This window comes from Python bivittatus, unplaced genomic scaffold (assembly GCF_059951505.1).
Source record: "Python bivittatus isolate LINGU-HERP-01145 unplaced genomic scaffold, Pbiv_v1 ctg000850_np1212, whole genome shotgun sequence".
Taxonomy (NCBI): domain Eukaryota; kingdom Metazoa; phylum Chordata; class Lepidosauria; order Squamata; family Pythonidae; genus Python; species Python bivittatus.
In genome coordinates, this window is record NW_028277112.1 from 56,652,502 (window position 1) to 56,674,429 (window position 21,928).

The 21,928-nt window shown below is 41.2% G+C and overlaps 1 protein-coding gene across 1 annotated transcript; it reads right to left on the reverse strand.

Moving 5' to 3' along the window:
• Positions 1-1,376: 1,376 nt before the first annotated feature.
• PTGR1 (prostaglandin reductase 1) lies at positions 1,377-20,438 on the reverse strand. Its single transcript, XM_007424548.4, has 10 exons — positions 20,334-20,438; positions 18,456-18,571; positions 17,454-17,499; positions 16,028-16,087; positions 15,078-15,245; positions 11,857-11,974; positions 8,066-8,221; positions 6,240-6,345; positions 2,028-2,146; positions 1,377-1,654 (listed from the first exon to the last, which is right to left on the reverse strand). Exons 2-10 carry the CDS (start codon positions 18,559-18,561, stop codon positions 1,544-1,546), a joined length of 990 nt encoding a protein of 329 aa, XP_007424610.1. The 5' UTR covers positions 18,562-18,571; positions 20,334-20,438; the 3' UTR covers positions 1,377-1,543.
• Between the last annotated feature and the right edge of the window lie 1,490 nt (positions 20,439-21,928).

A 21,928-nucleotide genomic window follows, 5' to 3' on the forward strand; every position in this document is an offset into this window, starting at 1 on the left:
TCCAAATGCATCTCAAATGCAGCTTTTAGGCTAGAATCAGAGTAGAGGCAAAAGTTTGGCTAGTAATCTTTCATTATTGGCTTAAACTGCTCTACTCAGTGATACTGTCCCATCCACTTGGAAGAAGTTGCTTAAGCAGAAGCTCCTCATATGGCATTTCTCAAACACTTGATGCAACCTTGCTTGGTCTCCAACTAAAAATCTGATTGCCCAATTATTCGAAATTGCGCTGCAGTATAATTTGAAATGCCCAGTTTTTATAGTTATCAAAGAAGCATGGCTGCCTATGTTTATTCCCTGACCCACTCAAACTACAGTTGGGCATTTACTCATTGTAACACTCTTCCTTCTGCACTGTTCCAGAATAGGCACCGCAAACTCTCCATGGGTCATTGTCTCTGCCCTTATGGCACCCAAGAGTTGGAATCAATAATACAGTAGTCCTCGGATTACATCCATTCGTTCAGCAACTGTTCAAAGTTATGGTGCTGAAAAAATGGACTTAGGACCAATCTGCAGTGGCCCCACTTACACTTACAACTGCTTATGGTCACACTTAACAACCGCTGCAGCGGCCCCACAGTCACATGATCAAAATTCAGGCACTAGGCAACTGACCCACATTTATGATTGTTGAAGTGTCCCGCAGTCACGTTCTGCCCTGTGTTAACTGCCTCCGCTTCAACTCCCCCCACCCATCTATATTCCCCTCCTCCCATCTCTGCTCTTTTGGCTGCTTTGCCCAGCATGGTCAAGATGAAGAGGCCACTGCATTCCACCACTGCCACTTAATGTTTTGCTTAACACCGCTTCACTTAGTGATGGAAATTCCAGTCACAATTAGGGTCGTAACCCAAGGACTACCTGTATTGCCAGTTTTATACAACATTGTGCCAAAATCTTATCCTTCCCCTTCTAGTAGAAATCCCCAGTTAGACCATTTCTGTGTTGATTTTCTGCTTGCTCAAAAGACTTTTTCTACAACCCACCATGTTGCAAAGTTTTGTTATCTAGCAGCAAGGCTTCAGCAGGGCATCCATAGTAAGACTGAAGATGGATTACTGTAGATGTATGTTTTATCTGTTTTTATTCTTTTTCCTTTCTGTTGTTTGCTTGCTAAAGCTGTACTGTAATAAATACAAGTGATTGATTACAGTGTGACATGTTATTTGTCAACCAACACTAGTTCACCCAACCATCCATAATATATATGAATACTGTCCCTGCGTGTGGAAACTCTAGGTGGCAGAGAAAGGGCTCTGTGCTTCAGCTTTTCGGGCGACCTCTTTTACTCAGACTGGATTAACCTATTGAGGGGCTGACTATGGCAAATCTTCTAAGGGTGTCTGTTTCTTTTGTCCCTAGAGTCCACAGATAACCCTGTTTTTCTCAAATTTTGGCCACACATGAGGCATGCTGGATAATGGAAGTAGGTTGGCATAATCTTGGATAGTTGTTGACAAGAAGGCAAGTCAGTCCATAAGGAAGTGCAGATACAGGAATTTATTGACCTGGGGTTTTCAAAGACAGAACCAAGTACCTATTACACCTTTACTATTGCCTTTCCAATGTTGTCTCCTTTGAGCATTCCCATAAATGCGGCTGGCATGTTTTCAAAACCTTCAGTGATGTGCTCACAGTACTTAATTTTCCCCTATATGAAAAGTGAAACATTTAAAAGTATGCAATTCTCCCCGTGACTTAAAATCTAAGAATACAGTTCTAATTAAAATAGCAAAGGATGAGACAAAAAGGAAGCATTACATATATGTTTTAGAGATATACCCACACCCACATTACATTACATTGCATAAAGATCTATCCTTGAATATATTCAAGAATAAAAATAATCTAATCATTCTCATTCAGCCCCACCCAACTCAAAGGGGTAAAATAGGGAGATAATTCTCATGGCATCCAACCTTGGGCTCCCAAGGAAAAGGTGGGATATTGAGGTCTTCTGTCTCTGGATTACACACACACACACACACAGAAACAAATTACAGCCTTTTGTACGGTCAGCTTACCTCTTGAACCCATGTCAATAGTACTTTCAGCCCTTCAGCTTTCCTATCATCCCAACGTGTGACTAAAAAACCTTCCATGCGCAGCTGTTTCAAGAGCATAGGGAGCTGGACATAAGGCCCTAGAAGAGAGTTCAGAGAAGGAAAAGTTAGGACAATTTGGATCAAGGCTTCATGCCAGATAGCTACAAAACCGATGCCACTCCTGGTGCTGTTATCCAAAGCTGCATCTGTTGTGATTCCTAGTTTCCTGCAAAATCCTGTCTGTTTGAAAAAAGGGAGCAGTATTTTCTCAACTATGGTCAACATAACACTTCTGCAGAATTTTTGCGAGTAAAATTTTATTGATAACCTCCCCAATTAAACCATGAAAATGGATGTGTCTCTTTCCAAATTCAACTTAGTGTGCAAATAAAGCATCCATCAGAGCTACCCACCTGCCTTTGGACTGTTTTGTGACCCAAGGATGCTTCTGAACTAGGCCTGGGCCGTACAAATGCAGCCACTTATGGCTTATGCTGCAAATCGGTATGTCTAAATCTTGACAACTTTAAGATGTGTGGACTTCAACTCCCAGAATTCCCTAGCCAGCATGCTGAGTGGGGAATTCTGGGAGTTGAAGTCCACACATCTTAAAGTTGCCAAGGTTGAGAAACACTGCTGTAAATTGAGGTCAAGCAAACACCAGCTTTGGGCTGTATGAGAATCATTTCAATATTGCTCTGAACTAGCCCACTGTGGCTCAGTCACATTTTATCAACTAGCTGTATGATTTTGCTATTTTCCTACCTGCACTGGCTCTTTGTTTCATCCCTGTAAAGACATGACCTGCTGTGCCATTTCTGTATAGCAGGTGGCAGCGTTTCGATGTGAACAGCGACATCTCACGCATCTGCTTCACAGCACAGCTTCACTCTCACCTTTTCTCACCCTCATACTTCATCAGCATTTTGAAACTGATCTATTCATGGTCTCTTTTGAACCCACACAGCCACACATGCAGTATATTTACACTCTTAGACTTAAGTGGGTCTTTCAGTGAGACTTCCACCACATTAAAAATTGGACTGAACAAAAAATAACATGGTGGGGAAGGCGATGAACTAAGAGCAGGAAGACCTAAGTTCTAATCCACCCTCAGCTGCAGAGCCAGTTTGGTCTAGTGGTTAGGGCATCAGACTCAAAAGCAGGAGACGGTGAGCTCTAGTCCTGCCTTGGGCATGAAAGCGGGCTGGGTGACTTTGGGCCAGTCGCTCTCTCTCAGCCCACCCCACCTTGCAGGGTTGCTGTGGGGAAAAGTTGGAAGTGGGAATGTTGTGTTTGCTGCCTTGAGCTCCTGAAGGAAAGAAAGGACATGACTCTGACAAATAACAAAAAGCCATGTTTTCTACCCAGCATCTTATCTCTCTAGGTCAGTGTTGTCCAAACTTGGCCACTTTAAGATGAGTGGACTTTGACTCCCAGAATTCCCTGCTGGCTGGGGAATTCTGGGAGTCGAAGTCCACTCATCTTAAAGTGGCCAAGTTTGGACAACACTGCTCTAGGTATACCGCTTAAGCACCCAGTGTTGGTTTTAGTGATATATGCTTCCAAGGAAGCATATATAGGAGTGAAGCATCAGCACTTTAGTGCAAATGAAATAACACAGTATCTCTTTCCTTCTAAAATTATAAAACATTCATTTCAGTTTTGTGCCCTGGCTGGGGAAGGCTGATCTAGTCATTCCACCTGCGACCAAGTTTCTTTAAATGGTTTTCAAATAGTGGTGTAAGACTTCAGCTGTTATTAAAAATAGCTCAGAACAATACTATATTCTTCTCCTGCTGCTGGTGGTGGTTCTGCTGCTTAAAAACCTAAATTTTGGTTGGAGTTACCAGGTCTTCAAAGATGGTCCTTCCCAACTGGCTGTGATTGGATTCACACAACTGCTAAGCTAAAATCAAATAAATCTCTTTCTGGCTTATTGTAGCTTCTACAACAAATTACTGTATGATTAAAATGAGGGAGTAGCACAATATCTAAACTAGATTATTGTGAAATTTCACTTTCCCGGCTATAGTCTGGCCCAAAATCAAAATTAAAGGAGTCATCACTTGAAATGGTAGCTGACTATTTGCATCTCCTCAGTTGTTGGAAAGTTCAAGAGAACTGGCCTTATGATCGACTGAACACTACAGAACTTTTGTGGCAGGACTTTCTGTTTTAGACAGGTATCACAGATCTTTCATGAAGAGCATCCTACTTCGGCCTCAGGAGGGATTGGGAGATAAGCAGGGTCAGTTTGAGTTAAAACAGGAATAGGAGACCACCAGAAATCCCAGGATGGTCGGTTGGAATGCAAAGTTGAAAAAACCTCCAGGAAGAAAACAATGGCAAACCCTTTCAGTTTTGTTGGTAAAAAAATGCTATGGACCTGTCTATGTAAGAACCACAAGTCACAATTGAAACAAGGGAATTGTGATCATTTAAAATACTACTATTTAGGGTTTCCTAATAATCATTTCTATTATTTCTCCACAACATCGTAAGATTTCAGAGCAGGCTGCTTAAATACTTTGGTTTTTATCCAACTCACAGCCTGGTTCTCAGAACTTGCCGCATACAATGGGTGGTTTGGTTTTGGCTCAGAGGGCTGTGTGGCTCTGGTTGTTCAACCCACCATAGCCAAGTCACGACTGGCCTCTAGTGGGGGTGCAGCTATTTGCACCACTCATTCAACTTCAACCACGCAAAATCACAGATGTTGTTGCCCTACAGTCACAGTCAGGTTACGCCAAATGAATTCTGTTTTTAAGTAAAGGGTTTTTGTTTCTGATGCAGAATGTTAGCATACCTAATGTGATGGAAAAGAAAATGCGAATGAACTGTTAGAAAGTGAAGGAGAACACTTTGGTGACATTTTCAGTGGAAATGTCCATGGTTTGTGTGCTTAGTTATCTGGTGGCCAAGAAGTGTGTGTGGAAATCCTGCTTTCCAATCAATAGCTTCCTTAGCTGTACTTCACATCCCAAACATATCAGGGAATATCAGCCAGAAGGTTTTGTTTCCAAGAAGGTAGCAGAAACAACAGGGAGACAGCAGAGTGGGGTGGGATTTTTGGATATCATAAAAACATGAACAACAACAGCAGAGAAAAATGAAAGTATGCCCAGAGACACAGCCAAAGCAAATTTGAAAGCCTCTGCAAATTGGAGGTGGGGTGTGTATGACCAGGAACATTCTTTGCAGGAGAAGACATTTTTCAGAAAAGGGGAAGAAAGATTTGGGGACGGAAACATAGACATTACTACTCAAACGTATTCTAATTGCAAAGGCAAATTGTCCACATATGGGCAGCTTATTCTAAAAACCACAGTAACATGAAAAAAAATATTCTTACAGCTTCTACTTTTTTTAAAGCGCAATGAGCTGTTGATGAATAGCCGTATAATGTTAGCTTTTGCTCCCAGGCCAGGGGGATTAATTACTAGGTTTCCTATTATAAATGTTCTTTTAGGGTTGGCTCTCTTCAAAAACGATTCAGCAGCAGCGTTAGTCCTTAAAGCATAGACATCTTTTTTCAGTTTTGCACATGAGCTTTTAAAAGACGCTGCTGCTTTAATGAATGGAATCATTAAAACAGTACATCTTTAATATGATTCTTAAAGCAGCAGCATCTTTTTTCCTTCAAAAGTCTGAAAAAAGGTGCACAGGCATTAACGAGTAGCCAAGAGGCTCTGTCGCCATGTAAGGCCCAACGCACTTTTTCCGAGTAGTTTTCAGAGTGCAGCCTAAACAAGTTTCATAGCAAAACACGTGCTATTTCATTATAAAAGTAATCAGTAAAAGGATTAAAATTAAACTATTAAAATCTCCCTCTCTGGCAAGGAGATCAAGGGGTCCATAAATTCCTCACCTGCTGCCAAATAAAGCTACTTTTTCCAGGGCTGTTGGATGGTGTTCAGATTTAAAAAACCAACAAGGCTGATCAAAGTTCCGTTTGGCTGGTGAATCATACCAAATTTTGCTCATCATGCTCAAAAACCTAAAATGAGCTTTCCTCCCCCCCATCTTCATAAAAACGGATAGAAGGATGAAGGCAGACTGAAAGGAAAAGATACAAGGTACAGCACATGTTCTACTCACTTCTCCCCTGAGATAGAATGCTTTCTTTATTTAGCCTCCTTTCAGAAGCTAGCAAACAGCATGCAGAAAGAAAAAGAAATGGATTTGCACCTTTCTGGGGCACGGTGTCATTATACAAGGCGATAGCACCACACACAGCAATTCTCCCAAACGTCTTCATTTGCTCCAGAGCAACGCTGGAAAACTCTCCCCCCACCTGGAGGAGAGAAAACAACACAACATTTGCAGAGATTGAAATACAGTACTCCACAAATGGGGGACGCGGTGGCGCAGCGGCTTAATGATGCTGAAAGTTGCCGGCCAGAAATGGTTGACGCTTCAGCGGTTCGAGTCCAGCCTTTGCGTTAAACAGGGTGAGCTCCTGTTTCCTCCCCAGTTCCTGTAAACCCAACAGTTCGAAAACTCACGTGAGTAGATAAATGGGGACTCTCACTCCGGTGGGAGGAAAAATGCTGGCGGCGCCTTGGATAAAAGGAGTTGGGAACAGTTGCCAGTAAGCACAAAAAACTGTGCGCGCCCAAAAAGGGTGCAAAGCAACGGAAACCCTGCTTCCTGCGCTCGCCAGCTGGGCTCTGCTCTAGGAAGGAGGCACTGGCAAACCACTTCCGAAAAACAATTGCCTTGAAAACTGCAAGGACTCGTCCAAAGCAGTCACCGTAGAGTCGGTAACAACTGAACACAGATTAAAAAAAAAAAAAAAACTCCACAAATGGAGGAAGAATATTGTTCACCGATCTACATAGAATTATCTTGAAAGGGCTCCACTAATACCCATAATCTGTTCTTAGGAACAGAGATCGTAGGAAAGAAATCGAGGGTTTTGTTTTGGGGATTTCAGGCACTTAAACCTCTCCCAGTCGGAGGAAACAGAAGGTCACATCCAATACTAGGGAAGTGAACTCTCAGTTCTGCCACAAGTTTCCCTTCCCCTTCTCTTTTCGGCAGATCTGCCTAAATCTGCTCCGGGTGAACAGTTAACCCAGAGGGTGGGTTCTGGAAGCACAGAACGGGCTGAAAAAGAGAAGAGGAATTTGATCTGCCAGTGCATTTCATTCTCCTGGAAGAAATAATTATCTACATTTTCTCAAAAATGGCATCAAAAGAGAAACCTTTTAAAATCAGGGCATAAATGCTACTGTGGCTTTGGTCAAGTATTTTTGTAAATGTAAAATGGGGAAAAAAATTCCCCCAGGGGATGAATAAAGATGTAAGCTGCTATGAGTGAGCAAGTGGGGGTCTTCAGTGTGTATGCGTGACTACGTATGTAAACCCTATCTGAATCACAGGATCTATTTTCAAATTTGAAACAGTTGTTTGAGTTTGAAATAGCTCCACAAAAAGTGTTCAAAGGCCAAAATACTTTGGGAATGCTAAGATCAGCCCTTTTGGAACATGAAACAACTGTTCTGGGTTTGAAATATTTCAAATTCAAAAATTTACACATGCATACCCAACACCTTAAATGGCTCGATCAGAAAAAGAAAAAAACAAGTTTATGGAAACGATGAGGAACAACCAAACAACTAATCAAACCTAAAGTAAGAGAACCCTTTGGGACTCAAAGGTATATCAGGTAGTCTTCAGTTAACAACCATTCATTCAGTGACCGTTTGAACTTACAACAGTGCTGAACGAGGGGAACTTACGATGGTCATTTTTGTGATTATTGCCATTAAGCATGCACTATGCATTATACAAGGAGATCATTGCTGGACTGCCTGGGAGGGAGGAATACAAGAAGGGGGTGAGAGGGGTGTCCCAAAATATGAAAAGCCTGATTTTGGGGTTGTGGGGGAGACTTAAAGATGTATTGCTGCTTTTCTTTGCCAGGGCGGAAGCAGCTCTCAACAGCTCCTTAGATCAGCTTCTCTTCCTATCTCAGGCCAGTCCAAAGCTGGGCTCAATCGTGTACGTACGTTATCAAAATAGCAGTCGTAGCCCTTGGGAGACGCCTCTCTCAGGGCCTGGTCCAGGGATCTCACCGTCTTGTAGTTAAAGGCTTCGTCAAAGCCAAGCTGCTTAAGGTAAGCCACCTTCTTACTGGAACCTGCAGTGCCGACCACTCTACAGCCCTGCCAGTTGAAAAGCAGTGATAAAGCTCAGGTGCCTTTGCAAGGCTCTGCGCTTCTCTATGAAGCATTTTCAACAGAGAGAGATGAGAGGCAGGCAGAGATAGAGAGAGACAGAGATAGCGAGCGAGAGAGAGAGATGATAGATAGACCAATAGATGATAGAGATGTTTGATATCTCTATCTATCAGATATCTCTATCATAGAGATAGATAATGATGATGATGATGATGATGATGATAGATAGATAGATAGATAGATAGATAGATAGATAGATAGATAGATAGATGATAGACCAATAGACTGATAGATGACAGAGAGATGATTGATAAAGACATCTGATAGATAGGTATTTGATAGATAGATGATAGATAGATAGATAGATAGATAGATAGATAGATAGATAGATAGATAGATAGATAGATAGATGATAGATAGATAGACCGATAGAGAGATAGATAGACCGATAGAGAGATGTTTGATAGAGATATCTGATAATAGAGATATCTGATATAGATAGATGATAGATAGACAGATGAGAGATATAGATGAGAGACAAACAGACAGATACTTTATTACAGCATGGACTCAACTCAAAAAGGATGCGATAGCAAGTAAAAACCAAAGTAAAACCCAAGAATTATAAATCTGGTGTGGTCAAGGTGTGACATATCTTACATACAGTAAAACAAAAAGCCACATTAGGAGAAATAAAATCCCATTGATCAGATAGTAGCAACTGTAAATAAAATGGGACTGGGTGGCCTGAAGATCTGATGAAGTGTTATTAACTGCAACTGAACATCTTTGTAATGGGGCATTTGAAAAGATACAATCGTCTGAGTACGAGCATCTCTGGGAGGGTGTCAAAAACCACTGGCAGCCCTGCCCCTTTTCACCTAGGTCAAAGGGTGGGGCTTGAATTGTGCAGTTGCAGCCTCTATCCCGAGGATCAAAAGATAGTGCCAGAAGATAGTGTCATTTTTAATTTACAGCATTTGCTTATCTTCAGAGTATAACAAGTTCCTCCATCTCCTGATGGACAGGTTCAAACAAGCTTATGTCAGCAGTGAGACTATATCACATGGTTTCCTCCTGGGTGAAGCGGATACTGCTAGTGACTCCAATCCCCTTCCCTCCCTGCAGCTCCTGAATCTGCAAGGGGGGCTGAGGGAGCCACCCAAAAGGATGTTGTGGGATTGAAGGAGGGAGAAGAGGAGAAGAAGAGGAACTCCCTGTTGTGCTAGGCCAGATTTGCTCAGATAGCACTGGCTTTATCAATGCAATCTATTTATTTGCTGGTGGGCAAATTCAGAATTTTGGAGCCTGACATTGGTGCAATCACAAAGTAGTTGCCACTGAGACTTCCCTATTCATCATAGCTACCCCACTCCATGTCTAATCGCCAGTAACCTGAATAATCTCTTCCTTCCTGGTTTCTAGAAAATCTGTGGAGGCTTGGATGTTTTTCATTGGCCTCAGGAGGGCTGGAGGGCTGCGACTATTCCTCCAAACGATGGATTTGTTTTATTTGTATCTGGCAAGTTAATTCCCGGTTTTGATATGGTTCTCTTCCAGTGTATAGTTTTAGTTTTAATCTCGATTATTTCTATATCTGTTTTTAACCCAATTTACAGATGTAGGGAGCTGAATGCTGCTTAGAGTCAGTTGACTGGAGCAACCTGTAAGTCTTGTAAATAAAAAAAAATACATAACCACAAAATGCCCCTTTACCAGAAGACAACCTTCCCTCCTATCGAGCCTCCAGGATGTTGTCTGCCACTTCAGCTTACCTTTGCATTTTTCTCTGCTTCTTGTATAGGTGAGCCCATTTTCAAATAAATGCTTTGCTGCAGCCACCAACCATAATTAGTGTTAATGATAATACCTATAGGCTTTATGTGATACTGGGAGGCATTTTGGTAAGGAAAGGAAGAGGATCCTAGACGCAGGAGCCTTCCCTTGCAGGACACCAGCTCCCAATTAAAGTTTCCCATGCTAAAATAAGGTTTAAAAATCAGGCATCTTGGAGAGACAAGGAGATGCCAATGAAGATGCCTCTGGGCGTTCAGTCGCCACACGAGAGAGGTTCTCTCCATCTCGTTCTCTCACCCAAGCAGGTGGGGAAACCAAAGGAAAACATTATGCCAGGGAAAGGAAAAGGCAGTTTCTGCCTCTCGGCAAGGAACAGCAAGGCTTGTTGTAATTCAATATTTGAAGACTCTATCATGGCACTTAAAAGAATAGCACATTTCTTTATGGAAGAAGCTTCCAGCTAGTGTAATTACTTAGATGCAGATACTATGAAACAGAAAGAGCCCACTGTTTTATATTTTGCCCCCTATAAGTCCATCTATTTTCATGGGTGTCTATAATACATTAAGGGTCCATAAAGACACAGCAAAATGAAACCTATTTGCCCACGGTAGCAAAACACACCAGAGTCGTGTGGCATAAAAGTACTTTAATAGTGTCAGCAGGGACATCTGTCTCTATGGAGAGACTCACCTAAAAGATGCTATGAAAGAGGAAAAGTTCTACCTGTTAAGATCAAGAGTGTGTTGAACATGGATTTACAAATGACAGGCTACGAGAATGACATGGAAAAAGGTGTTACACTGGACATATAAAAGAAACCAGCTGATGTCTTAATAATTAAAAGGGATATACAAATAACAAGCCAAGAGAATGACCTGGATAATTTTCCTATATTGGATTTACAAAAGAAGCTTGTTAAAGCTTTGAAGAATTTTGTGAGAAGGCACAAAGAAAAAATGAAAAGAAATCAAGTTCTAGGACATTATTTGAACGGACTAGAGATCAATATTGTTAGAAGTAAAAGGATGGAATATGAAGTTGGTTTATTTGACCAAAGTCAAAATAAATCTGTTGTTATCTCTGGTAACCCTTAATGTTACATTTAATGTTACATTACATTTGCTGACATCAGGACTGAAATGATGGGGTTTTATGGATTTGTTTATAGATAAGAGATGGGATATAGGAAGAAGAGATCATTTGGTGCATTTAAGAGAAGGTGATAAGTTATTAAAATTGTTTATACTTGTGATGAAGGGGGAAGTCATTTCTTTATATATTTCTTTTTCTTTACCATATTCTTTTTCTTTCTTTCCTTTCTATTTTCTCTCTCTTTCTTTTCCTGCACCTTCTATTTTTTTATTTTTAAAAATTTTTTAGTTTGCATTATTGCTCTAAATTGTAACTTTTAGTAAAATTACTATTTAAAAAAGAGAACTTTTCTGGATGTAAGGAATGAACATAAATCATAGGCATCCTATAGAAGCCACAGTGATATCCCAACAATTTTATAGAAATGATGGGAATAATGTAGTTGGCATCAGTCACATCATAATGTTATGATGTAAAAGTACGATGTGTAGTTTGTATCATTGGAGTGATGCTATCATGATGTGTGTGACATCATGTATCATGTTCCCCCCATGACTAAATGGCCATGTTGTGAATGTGGTTATTATGTGGCTATTATGCAGAACCTTCTCGGTAGCATCAGTCAAGGGATATGTAGGTATATAGTCCACAGACAAGCAAACCAGAGCTTCCACAATTCTGGTCAGGCTGATGGAAGTTGAAGTCCAAAATATTTTATGACCACTTACCTTAAGTTTAGCAATCTGCCCAGCCACACTGCCCACAGCACCTGCTGCCGAATTAATCAGGATGGTCTCTCCTGGTTTGATCTTGAGGATCTCAGTTAGGCCAAAGTAGGCAGTAAGACTGCAGGAAAGAGGAATTAGAAGTTTGTTCAAATAAAAACTGACACCATGACACGTCCAGAATATAACATCAAATAAGACTGAAATAGGAACATTCACACAGAGAATGTGTTTAAAAGCACCACAGAATAGGGCAGGATTCCTCAATTTTGGGGGCTAGTAAGTAAATTGGGAATTTAGAAGGAATATTATGTATTCTTTCATTCATTCATTCAATTTGTATCCTTCCTACATGATACAATATACTAGAAAATTTTAAAACATCTTCTGTAAGACTTCAAATGTACCAAACAATTTAAAAACTACCAAGGGGAATGACCCCCTCTCAAAAAAACCCCAAATAAAAATAAAAGATGAAGATGGCTGAGATTAACTAAGATGAACTAGAACACTCTCTGGAACAGCCTGGTTTTAAGCATCCACCTGAATATATCAGCCAAGTATTAGCCAGGATCCGTATTAGTGATTGTTATTGTTACTATTTATTGTGGTTTTTGTGGAGATTGTTTTTGTAAGCTGCATTATTCAAGTTGGGCAGCTATATCAATTCAAAATAAAATAAAATAAAATAAAATAAAATAAAATAAAATAAAATAAAATAAAAAATAAAAAAATAAAATAAAATAAAATAAAATAAAATAAAATACATAAAAGATGGGGTCAGTCTTATCTCTACTAGGAAACTATTCCATAGAACAGGTGCTGCCACTGAAAACAGTGGCTCCTATAATGAGGACATTCATGAATGGCTGTTGCAGGGAAGGCCAGTCACAAATAGCTCATTATCAGAAAGCACCCTATCTCCCCTCTCAGATGCCCTCTACCACCTCAGCTTATGTCTGCTACTCTCTCGGCAGGTGGGTCCACTTCCAAGCAAAGAACTAGAATGCAGCCCCATATAATTTTATTTTCTAAAGGCCTTTCTCAATTGGCACCTAATCCTGACACAAATGTGTCCTAGCAAGATATTCTTGCTGCTGTGGCCCCAAGGCATCACCTTAATTTTGGCCCCAGCCTCACAGTAAGCTAGACTTAAGTCACATGTAGCTGTTCCAGCTTTACATTAGTGTTTTCCTCCTTTCTGCTGGCAGCAACCCAAAAGTATTTCAACGTGTGTGAAATCTGAGATGATCTGCCATTTCTTCTGTAGGTGGCACAGTTGAGTGACCCGTAGGGGGAGATACGAGCAGTCAGCCTCATATCCTTTGTCCACTTTGGGCTGATGTGGCCCCATCATCTCCTTGTGTCCCAGGTACTATCCTCTGCCGCTCATTTTTCTTCCCTTCAAGGGGAAAAACAGACAAAACTGCTACAACAATCAAAGGGTCTGGGGGAGCTGCACAGTGAAGCAGGAGAGCTGGCTTTCTCAGGGTGCTGGCAATCAGCTGCTGGGTGATTTTGCTTTGGCAGAGGCTGAACACTTTTTCAGAAGATCAGCCAAGATGATCATCAGCCTGTGGAAGCTGCACTGTAAAGACCCTCTCCCCCTTTACTGGCAGCTCCAGTAACCTGGGGGTCAGCTGTTCCTTAAGCTAGGGAGGCACTGGCTTTAACAGAGGGCTAAACCTACCAGTCTACCCATCTGTCAAAACCATTCGCCCATCCAGGCAGGGCTGCAATTGGCAGAGGGCTTCCCACCAGCTGGCCATATTCTGAAAGTGGGAAAGCTGAAAAATCAGTGGGTTTAATCAAGGGCTTTGCCTAGCACACATAATCAGGAAAAGACAGCACCAGGTGGTGCAAAGCCAGAACAATGGCCATCGAGTCAATTGAGGGATCAGCAGTGGGGACAGCAACTTTGACGCCAGTATAGTTTTTTCTGTTAGCTCAAGATGAGATGGACAGCACTTTAACTGAGCCAGGCAGAAAGGTCCTCAGGATTTGGAAATAAAGGGATGTTTGAGGCTGGCATTTTCTTCTTCAACATTGTAGTTGTTTTGTTTAATTTGGTTATAACATACAGATGGATCAATGGAAACATATGTGGCTGAAAGGACTAAAATTCACATTATGTTATAATTTAAAAGAGAATTTTTAAAAATGATGTACCGTTGGTATATGACACCAGAAAAACTTCCTAGAATGTATAAAGGTACTTCAAATCTATGTTGGAAATATGGAAAACATGAAAGGTCATTTTATCATGCTTGGTGGACATGCAAAAAGGTTAGAAAATTTTGGGTTCAAATACACATAGTGATATAAAAAAAATAAAAAATTAATATTCAACTGAAACCCGAACTTTTCTTGCTGACTAATGGACAAACAACTAGAAAAGACTTATGGACATCCATTTTTATGCACGGTAACTGCTGAGATTTTTATACTGTATGCACAAAGATGGAAAGACTCTGAAATACCCACAATGGAGGAATGGTTGGCAAAGAAGACATAATTTGCAGAGATGGCAAAATTGACTAGTTTGATTAGGGGAAAAGACAATAACTACATTTGTTAATGACTGGAAACCCTTTATGGGCTTTTTGCTGAAAACAGAAAAAAATGAACTTGTGATTCATGGGTCTGATGATTAGAAAGGGTAGAAAAAGGAGAGAAGGGAGCTATGATGGAACCTTAGAGAGAGAGAGGATAAAATATAAATGCATTTATAACTGCTGTAAAGAAGATCGGAAGCCACTATATCTTTCTTTCTTTTTCTCTTTCTTTCTTCTGTATTTTTCTTTCATTTCTTTTCTATTTACTTAAAACTTTTCTTTTACTTTACTTTCTTTTTTCTTTAAATGTGTATTGTTTTTACTTTGCAAAAAACTTCTTTAATAAACATTAATTTTAAAAAAGAAGATAAAAAATAAATGCGTTCAGGTGGGCCCCTGACATCTGTGGACGTGCTGCTGTTCATGGGCCCCACACTGGCATCAGGAAATGAAGAATTCGGCCTGACATCTTCTGAATACTCCTTACATCCATTTCCCAGGTAAAAAGTATTTTTCCCATAGGCTCCCCGATCACGGAGCCATCAGTAATCGGTTTTAGGGCCTAGCAGTGCCACGCACAGCTCAAGTGCCACATAGCAGAATTCAAAGATGATTGGGCCACAATCCATCACATCATGTCCGTCAAGTACATCATTAGGATAAACTCACCCTGGCATGCCAATTGTCCCAAGAGCCAATGACCTTGGAAGATTTCTTGGCCAGCCTGGAGGCATCAGCAATAGGTCCTTGCCGTTGGAAATAAAATGAGTCGTCCAGCCTGCAGTTGCCACAACAAACACCCCTACAGGATATGAAGGGTTTCTGCTTTCCAAAACCCTTTAAAAAGAACACAGATACATAGTCGCACTAGTCAACAAAGTTATTCCATGTACTGCAAACAACCAGTTGTTAACAATTCTTTCTAAACATCTATCAAGGAGCAGTGTAACCCATAATCTGGCACTAAATTGTTGCAGGGAATTCTTACGATGAGATGCTATGAGACCTTTCTAGGCATATTTCGAAGCATTGATATTACTCTATAAAGCCCTAAGTGGCTTTGGCCCAAGGTATCCAAAGCAGCGTTTCCTTCCATCATTTGAGGAGAGGAGGCCCCAAGATGAGAAGCCCGTCTGCCCCCGCGTTACGGTATTTTCAAGACCAGTGGAAGAACTTCACATGCTTTCAAAAACTGATTTTACCATTTTTATTTTGCTGAGAGCCTTCTTTCTTCTGAATCTTTTCTTAATGCTTATTCAGCTATTCTTGGAAGAGCACCGGGGATACATCTTGCTTTACTGTCAGATCCATCTGAATATTCTTAATTATGCATTTGGTTTCTTCAATTTCAGACAAGGCTGGGCAGTCTATCAAACTGGCAGGTCTTGCTGACTGTGTATTATTTACTATTCATTATTTTGTAGCCTTGTTATCAGGACCTTGTGCAATCTCTTTGATAGTTAATTCAGCCAACATTTGTTTCCAAGAGAAAACAGAAACAAATGTGGGTGTTGTTTTTATTTCTCATTTTATTTGTCCATTGCCCAACCTTAACTTCAGCTGTAAGAAAGGAAGACCAGCAGTTGGTGGAACAGAAAATAAATCAAAGCAGATCTTACTTTGCAACCTGAGACCCTAGTATAATGTCCCCTTCCTTCAACTTGGTCTTACTGTATAATCTGCAAAACAAAAACAAAAACAAAGCAAAAATAAGGTAGACTTTTCAGAAAATGCCTTTATAGAAATGGGGCCAATTAATTCTGACTAAGGGTGCAATCCAAGAGACTGAGTTTGCTCAAGGGGATTTAACTGAGGCCATGACCGACAGGCCTCATTCACTATAGGCCAGGGGGACATCAATGTAAGTGAGTCAAAGTAATTTCACAGTGGAATGCAGGCCAGAGTCTGCCTTTTATTATATGTTTTGTACCTAGTCGTGGCAGCAACGACTACTTTGATCTGCATCATAAACTACTTCTTACGACAACTTTTATTTTGGGTCATACGAAAGTACATAATTAGACATTTATACAAATTACAATGAATTCAGATTTGGAGAGGGAGCTACTGTTTCAGGAAAAAATGCATGTACCAATTTGTGCAACATCAACAGACTTGGGGCACATACAAATAACTGGTTAAATGTTCTATCCTCCAGTCCACAAACGTATGCCAGCATACTTTGTTTTGGCTAAATAGCGAGAACAGCAGGCTTAGCCATCTGTTAGATCTTGAAATAATAGCATTGCTTTAGTTTGCTCGTGGCTTCTCTAGCGATAGCAAGTAGACCAGAATCTCTCTAAACAGTAGATCAGGACATCAGATGCTGGTGTACCATGCAGAGAGGGGCTGGTCAAACTGTACTGTAGAGAGGTCTACTTTATACTTAATGATGATGGCTTACTTTCTACTGCTAGAAAAAGCAACAGATCAAGGCCTATCTAAAGGGGTTAGCTTGTCAGACCAAGGTAGGACAAAGGGACTTGCTTATTTGGTCTTTGTCTCTAAACAATTCTAGCAGGAAGGTCACTGTACAAAAAGTCTTGGGCTTCCACTTTCCCTAGAATTCTGGGTGGCGTTGCTCCCTTTGTGATATTATGTCATTCCAGCACCACAAACCATAAGGCTGAGTCGGAGGGGAGGGGAGTTTGTAGCAAACAAAGAAGAGGGGGGCATGCCTCTAACAGCCCAAAACAGCCAACAGGAGCTGGACAGATCCCAGCCCCTGGTCTATAGCAAGCCTTGTGTTGGGAGAAGATGCAAAACACCACTTCCACATTGTAGAGAAAAACTTGAAGTTCGCCAGCCTTAATTATGGGCTGGGAAAGAGAGGAGGGCTCCGTCACGTGGATGTGCCCATAAGGAAGAATCAGTGAGGCATCTTCAGGCCAAAATTAAGAGGATGTATATACCATCCTCTGCTAGATAAAAGGCTGTTAAGAGATGGCCAGATTACAATTAATTTAGAAATTGGGAGAAAAGCCCAATGGTCAAAATAAACTGGGTTTTTAGAAGTGAAACACAAAGTTGGACAAAGAGTAGTACCTTATATAGGGGTCAACACTGAGAAACACACTTTCAAGCAGCACCTCTGAAATACAGAAGAAAAGAAGATGAAGGATCCAGCGGATGCACTACTGGAGAAAGAACCATCATTTGATAATTTTCTATTTTCTTGAAAGAAAACCATGGAGGAAAATGGGAGGAGTGCATTGTCTGGAAATGCAATCTATGTGCGTGAGAGAAGGTGTTTACGGTTCCTTTATCCCATGCTGTTTTACCAATTATACAAAATGCATTGTTTTTATACTATTTTTCTTATTGTTCTTATTGTTATATGCCTTAAGAAGAAATAAGGAAGAAATAGCAATAAATAAATTATACCAATAAAGAGGTGGGAATAGCAGGGAATACAAAATTCAAAATATTATTGGAGGGATGGGGTGGGGAGCAAAATTATTATACCTAGAAATTTTGGACTGGGAAGAATAAATGAAGTACGTCCCACAGCAGTATTTTCAGCTAAGTTGTCGGATGTTTGTCTCAGTGAATTTTTCTGGCCAAATTGTGCAAGATAAGTCACTTCCTGATTCTCTTTTGCTCAACTTAGAAACGCATTTTCTAAATTCAAAAACTCAGCACTTGAAACGGGCTTTCATTTTATACACACACCCACAAACACCCTTTGGCTATAACTTAATTAACCAGCTTCCAATTATGGTTTCTCATTTTCCAATCTCAGTTTCCTTTTGTCCTATTTCCACATTCATTTGTGAAGTTTAAAAAGAAACAAACAAAAAGGGTCACCACTCAGATATGAATTTTCAGGATGCATCTCTCCCTCAATTAAACATCTTTGAAGGCACTTTTCATCATGCAACTTTTCAAAGCAATTTTCTCAACGTAATAGATTTAATATTTTCTGCAAGATATGCTTGGGGGAAGAATTGTAAAATGAAAGGTGGTGGTTTTTTTTTAATGCCAAGACAAAAGTTGTTGAAATGACAAATATTTAATACAAATGCACAATCAAAAGATTCTTCTCACCTCCATCCTTTAGGTCTGGTAGGTCGGCCTCTTTTAATTCAAAGTCACTTGGCTTAGGAGACCCTTGAAAATGCTCCTTCAGGATCCAAAACCGTGCTTTCACCATTGTCTACAGCCTGAATGATTAAATAAGAATTTCAGTATTCTGGACTGACTGGCAACTTAATCTTTCCTTTAGTGCAGTGATTCCCTGAAGTTTAGATTCCTAAGCATTTTTTATTCCTGGCTAAAACTGACAGCACCTTTCACTCAGAAACTGACAAAAGTCATAGATTTATTTTCTTAGTTCTAGAACAATAGGTATCCTCATTGCAAGCAGAAGATAACAATTCATATTGCGTGCCCTTCCTTATTCAGACATAACAATCAAGAGGGTCTTTTCCAAGAAATCTATGGTCTCCTCACAACTGCCAGCTGTAGCATGGAATCCCATTGCCTTTCAGTTATGTCCCTACTCATTTATGGGCAAGGTAGGCAGTGATAACTCTAATATTGCTTCAAACCTCATGGGTCATAATGTATATAGCCAAGACAGTCACTTCATTTTTTTCCCCCAAAAGTAAATTTACAACACTAAAGGAAGGGTAGGGAAGCTGTGGCCCTGCAGATGTTGCTCAACCATAATTTGCAGGATTCATACCAGGACCACCGGCAGTCGGACTCCAATAAATTCATATGGGATACTAATTCCACACCCCAATTTAAAGGGTACAGTCATGCCCTCAGTTTGAATCTCATTGTTCCAGTTAAGACCAGTATTAAAAGTTGATCCCGTATACTCAGCTAGGATGTACTAGAACTTCTGTCCCTTACAAATTCACAGTCAGAGGTAATCAAAAGAAAAGAGGAAATACATTCAATTCCCTGCTTGCATTTGTTATTAGCGGCAGCCTCAGGAACATCAGTTCATTGTCTGCTTTTCCTAGAAAGCAGATGAAAACTCTAATACGTTCACATAACTGCATGCAATTTAGTGCCCAAGGTTGCTTTCTGCTCCATGAAAAGTCACTTTGGTAAAGAAGAATGAGAGAGAAATAAGATGGGAATGCTTTTTTCAAATAGTTCCTCCATGAGCAAGAAAGGGGAAGAAGACTGCCTAGGAGGTAGGTGTTTTGGAGAAGAGTGAAGCTTGTCGAAAAAATGGGTTAGTACCTTCTTTTATTTCTTCTCAGAAATAAAATCCATAAAGTAATCAATTCCAGGCTTTGCAAATAGTTTCCATACATACATACATATATATAAAAATAGATAAATTTAGGTTGTTTGCTTGGAGTAGCATATCGCGTGGCCACAGCTCTGCTTGCTCGCGCTGCTGGATTTCATTTGAACAGCTCAAAGGCCGAAGCAGCGTCCGGGGCCAGCCTGTCCAGCCGCGAGGGGACGACCAGCGCGCGAAGGCTCTGCCGGGCCAGCAAGGTCTGCCCGGAGAGTCAGAAGGAGCTGCTGCTAAGGAGCCTGCAGAAGAGCGGTTCAGACCCGCGTGAAGCGATTCCCCCACAGCTAGAGCAAGAAGGGCAGTTCTTGCAATGGCCACGATCGCAATTCCGTTTTCTACGTCCGCTCCCCAAGATGGATGGAGGGATCATTCGTGAGATCTTCCCCCCCCCTTGGAAATGTCCAGCAACCAGGAAAACACGTTCCAAACTCTGAAAAGGGGGGGGGGGGGGAATAGCTACACGAATCGGCCAACCAGTTGCAGCGCCAGACAGCCCCGAAGCTCCTCCGAGTCCGTCCCCCGGGCGACAAAGCCGGACCTTTGTCTTATGGCTTCTAAAATTAGGAGCTTACAAAACCCAACAGATCTCAATGAAAGATCGCCTGCCTCTCTATCGCTCCAGTTCTCCGCTCGCCCGGATCCCTGCTGCCCGCCCTACTAACCTGCGCGGCAGTTCAGAGCAATCCTACTTGGCAGTTCCCGAAGCGAATGCGCTCCTCTTCCTTTCAGTCACCCGCTCCGTTTGCAAAGGAGCTGGCTCGCAGCCGTTTAAACTCTGGAGCGACGTCTGCTGTGCCTTCGCGAAGCAACACGTCAGAGGTATCCATTGACCAACCTGTTGGGCGAGGCATTCTCTAACTGCACGCTTCCCAACCATTTTTCCAGATGTGCGCATTCTCCCATGTCCCCACTACAAAATTAAAACCTGCCTCTTTTAAACATCAGCTGCATTTACAAACCAGATCGGCTGTGTAGATAAGGCAGCCTTCAAGGCCATTGTGGCCTTTGAAACTCATTCTCAGCAGTAAATAGGCCTTGGGGCATTTCTGACTATTAGCAAAAAGAGGCAACCTGATATTTATGGTCACCGATGTGACTGTAGATCTCTCCAGTGTCCTTCTGAGGTGTCCTATCTGACTTCAATTTCTTAAAAGATTCCTATATTAAAATAGTAATAAATGGAAACCCTGATATGCTGCAAAACACTGAGTCTGCCCCTAGTACAGTATTTTTTCAAGACTGTGTCTAGCTCCCACACAGACTTGACAGGTGTTTTTGGAAAATTATAGATGGATGAGCAAAAATATAAACATGTTACAACTTTGGGAGCTTGGAAAGAGCTTCATCACTGTGTCATCTGGGAAATGGGCATTTTCTGTTTGGTTACCATGATGGGCACTGTCCTTTTGTGAATAACCCTTCCTTTTGCCGTGTGTAATGGAATGTGGGAAAGCCTTGGGAGAATGGGCCCAGAGACGCTGCCTAGGCAATGGACAGATAAGAGACAGCATAGCCCGCAGCTGGAGAGTGGGCAGGGCAAGAGGCTCAGAAGAAACCCTCCCTAATTTCTTGGGCTGTAAAGGAGACAGGGCAGAATTGTACTTTCAGACTTGCAAGATTCTATTAATGTAGCCTTATAGTAGAATTAGCTCATCTGGTTGTGTTTCCTGTCTGGTCTATGTAGTAAGACTGACATCATGATAGTCATTCTGTAAGATAGTCCATAACATGCTCCCACCAACTTTGTAAGTTCCCTACACTATATTTCAAAGGGCTAACTTGATTCTAGTATTGTTAGCACCACCACCACACCTTCTACAAGATCAGAAGTCTCTCTGCATTCTTACAACCTGAGATGAGCTCTGTAAGATTTATTTTTCTGGAATGCTTATCAGAAGATAACTGGATAACGGCTCTTCTTTTTAGGTCTTCTGGATGGAACTAATCTCTGGACTCATGTATGCATACATAAGGTGAAATGACTAAGCCTGCATCATGTGCTCCTTAGAGGTTCAAGCAACTCTTTTGAGCAAGTTACACAAATTAGCAAGTTACACAAACCAGCAGATATTGCCACATTAATCTAACCCCCCACCCCACCCTAAAAAAGCACGGAGGGGGACATGTCATTTTGGAGTCATCCATTAAAGTGGAGTTAGTAGCCAAGTTCTCTGTCTGACTTGATCTCTTGGGGACCACAGCACTACGAATAGGCTAGGAGTGATTGAAGTTGGAACCTACCAACAGAGAGAGGATC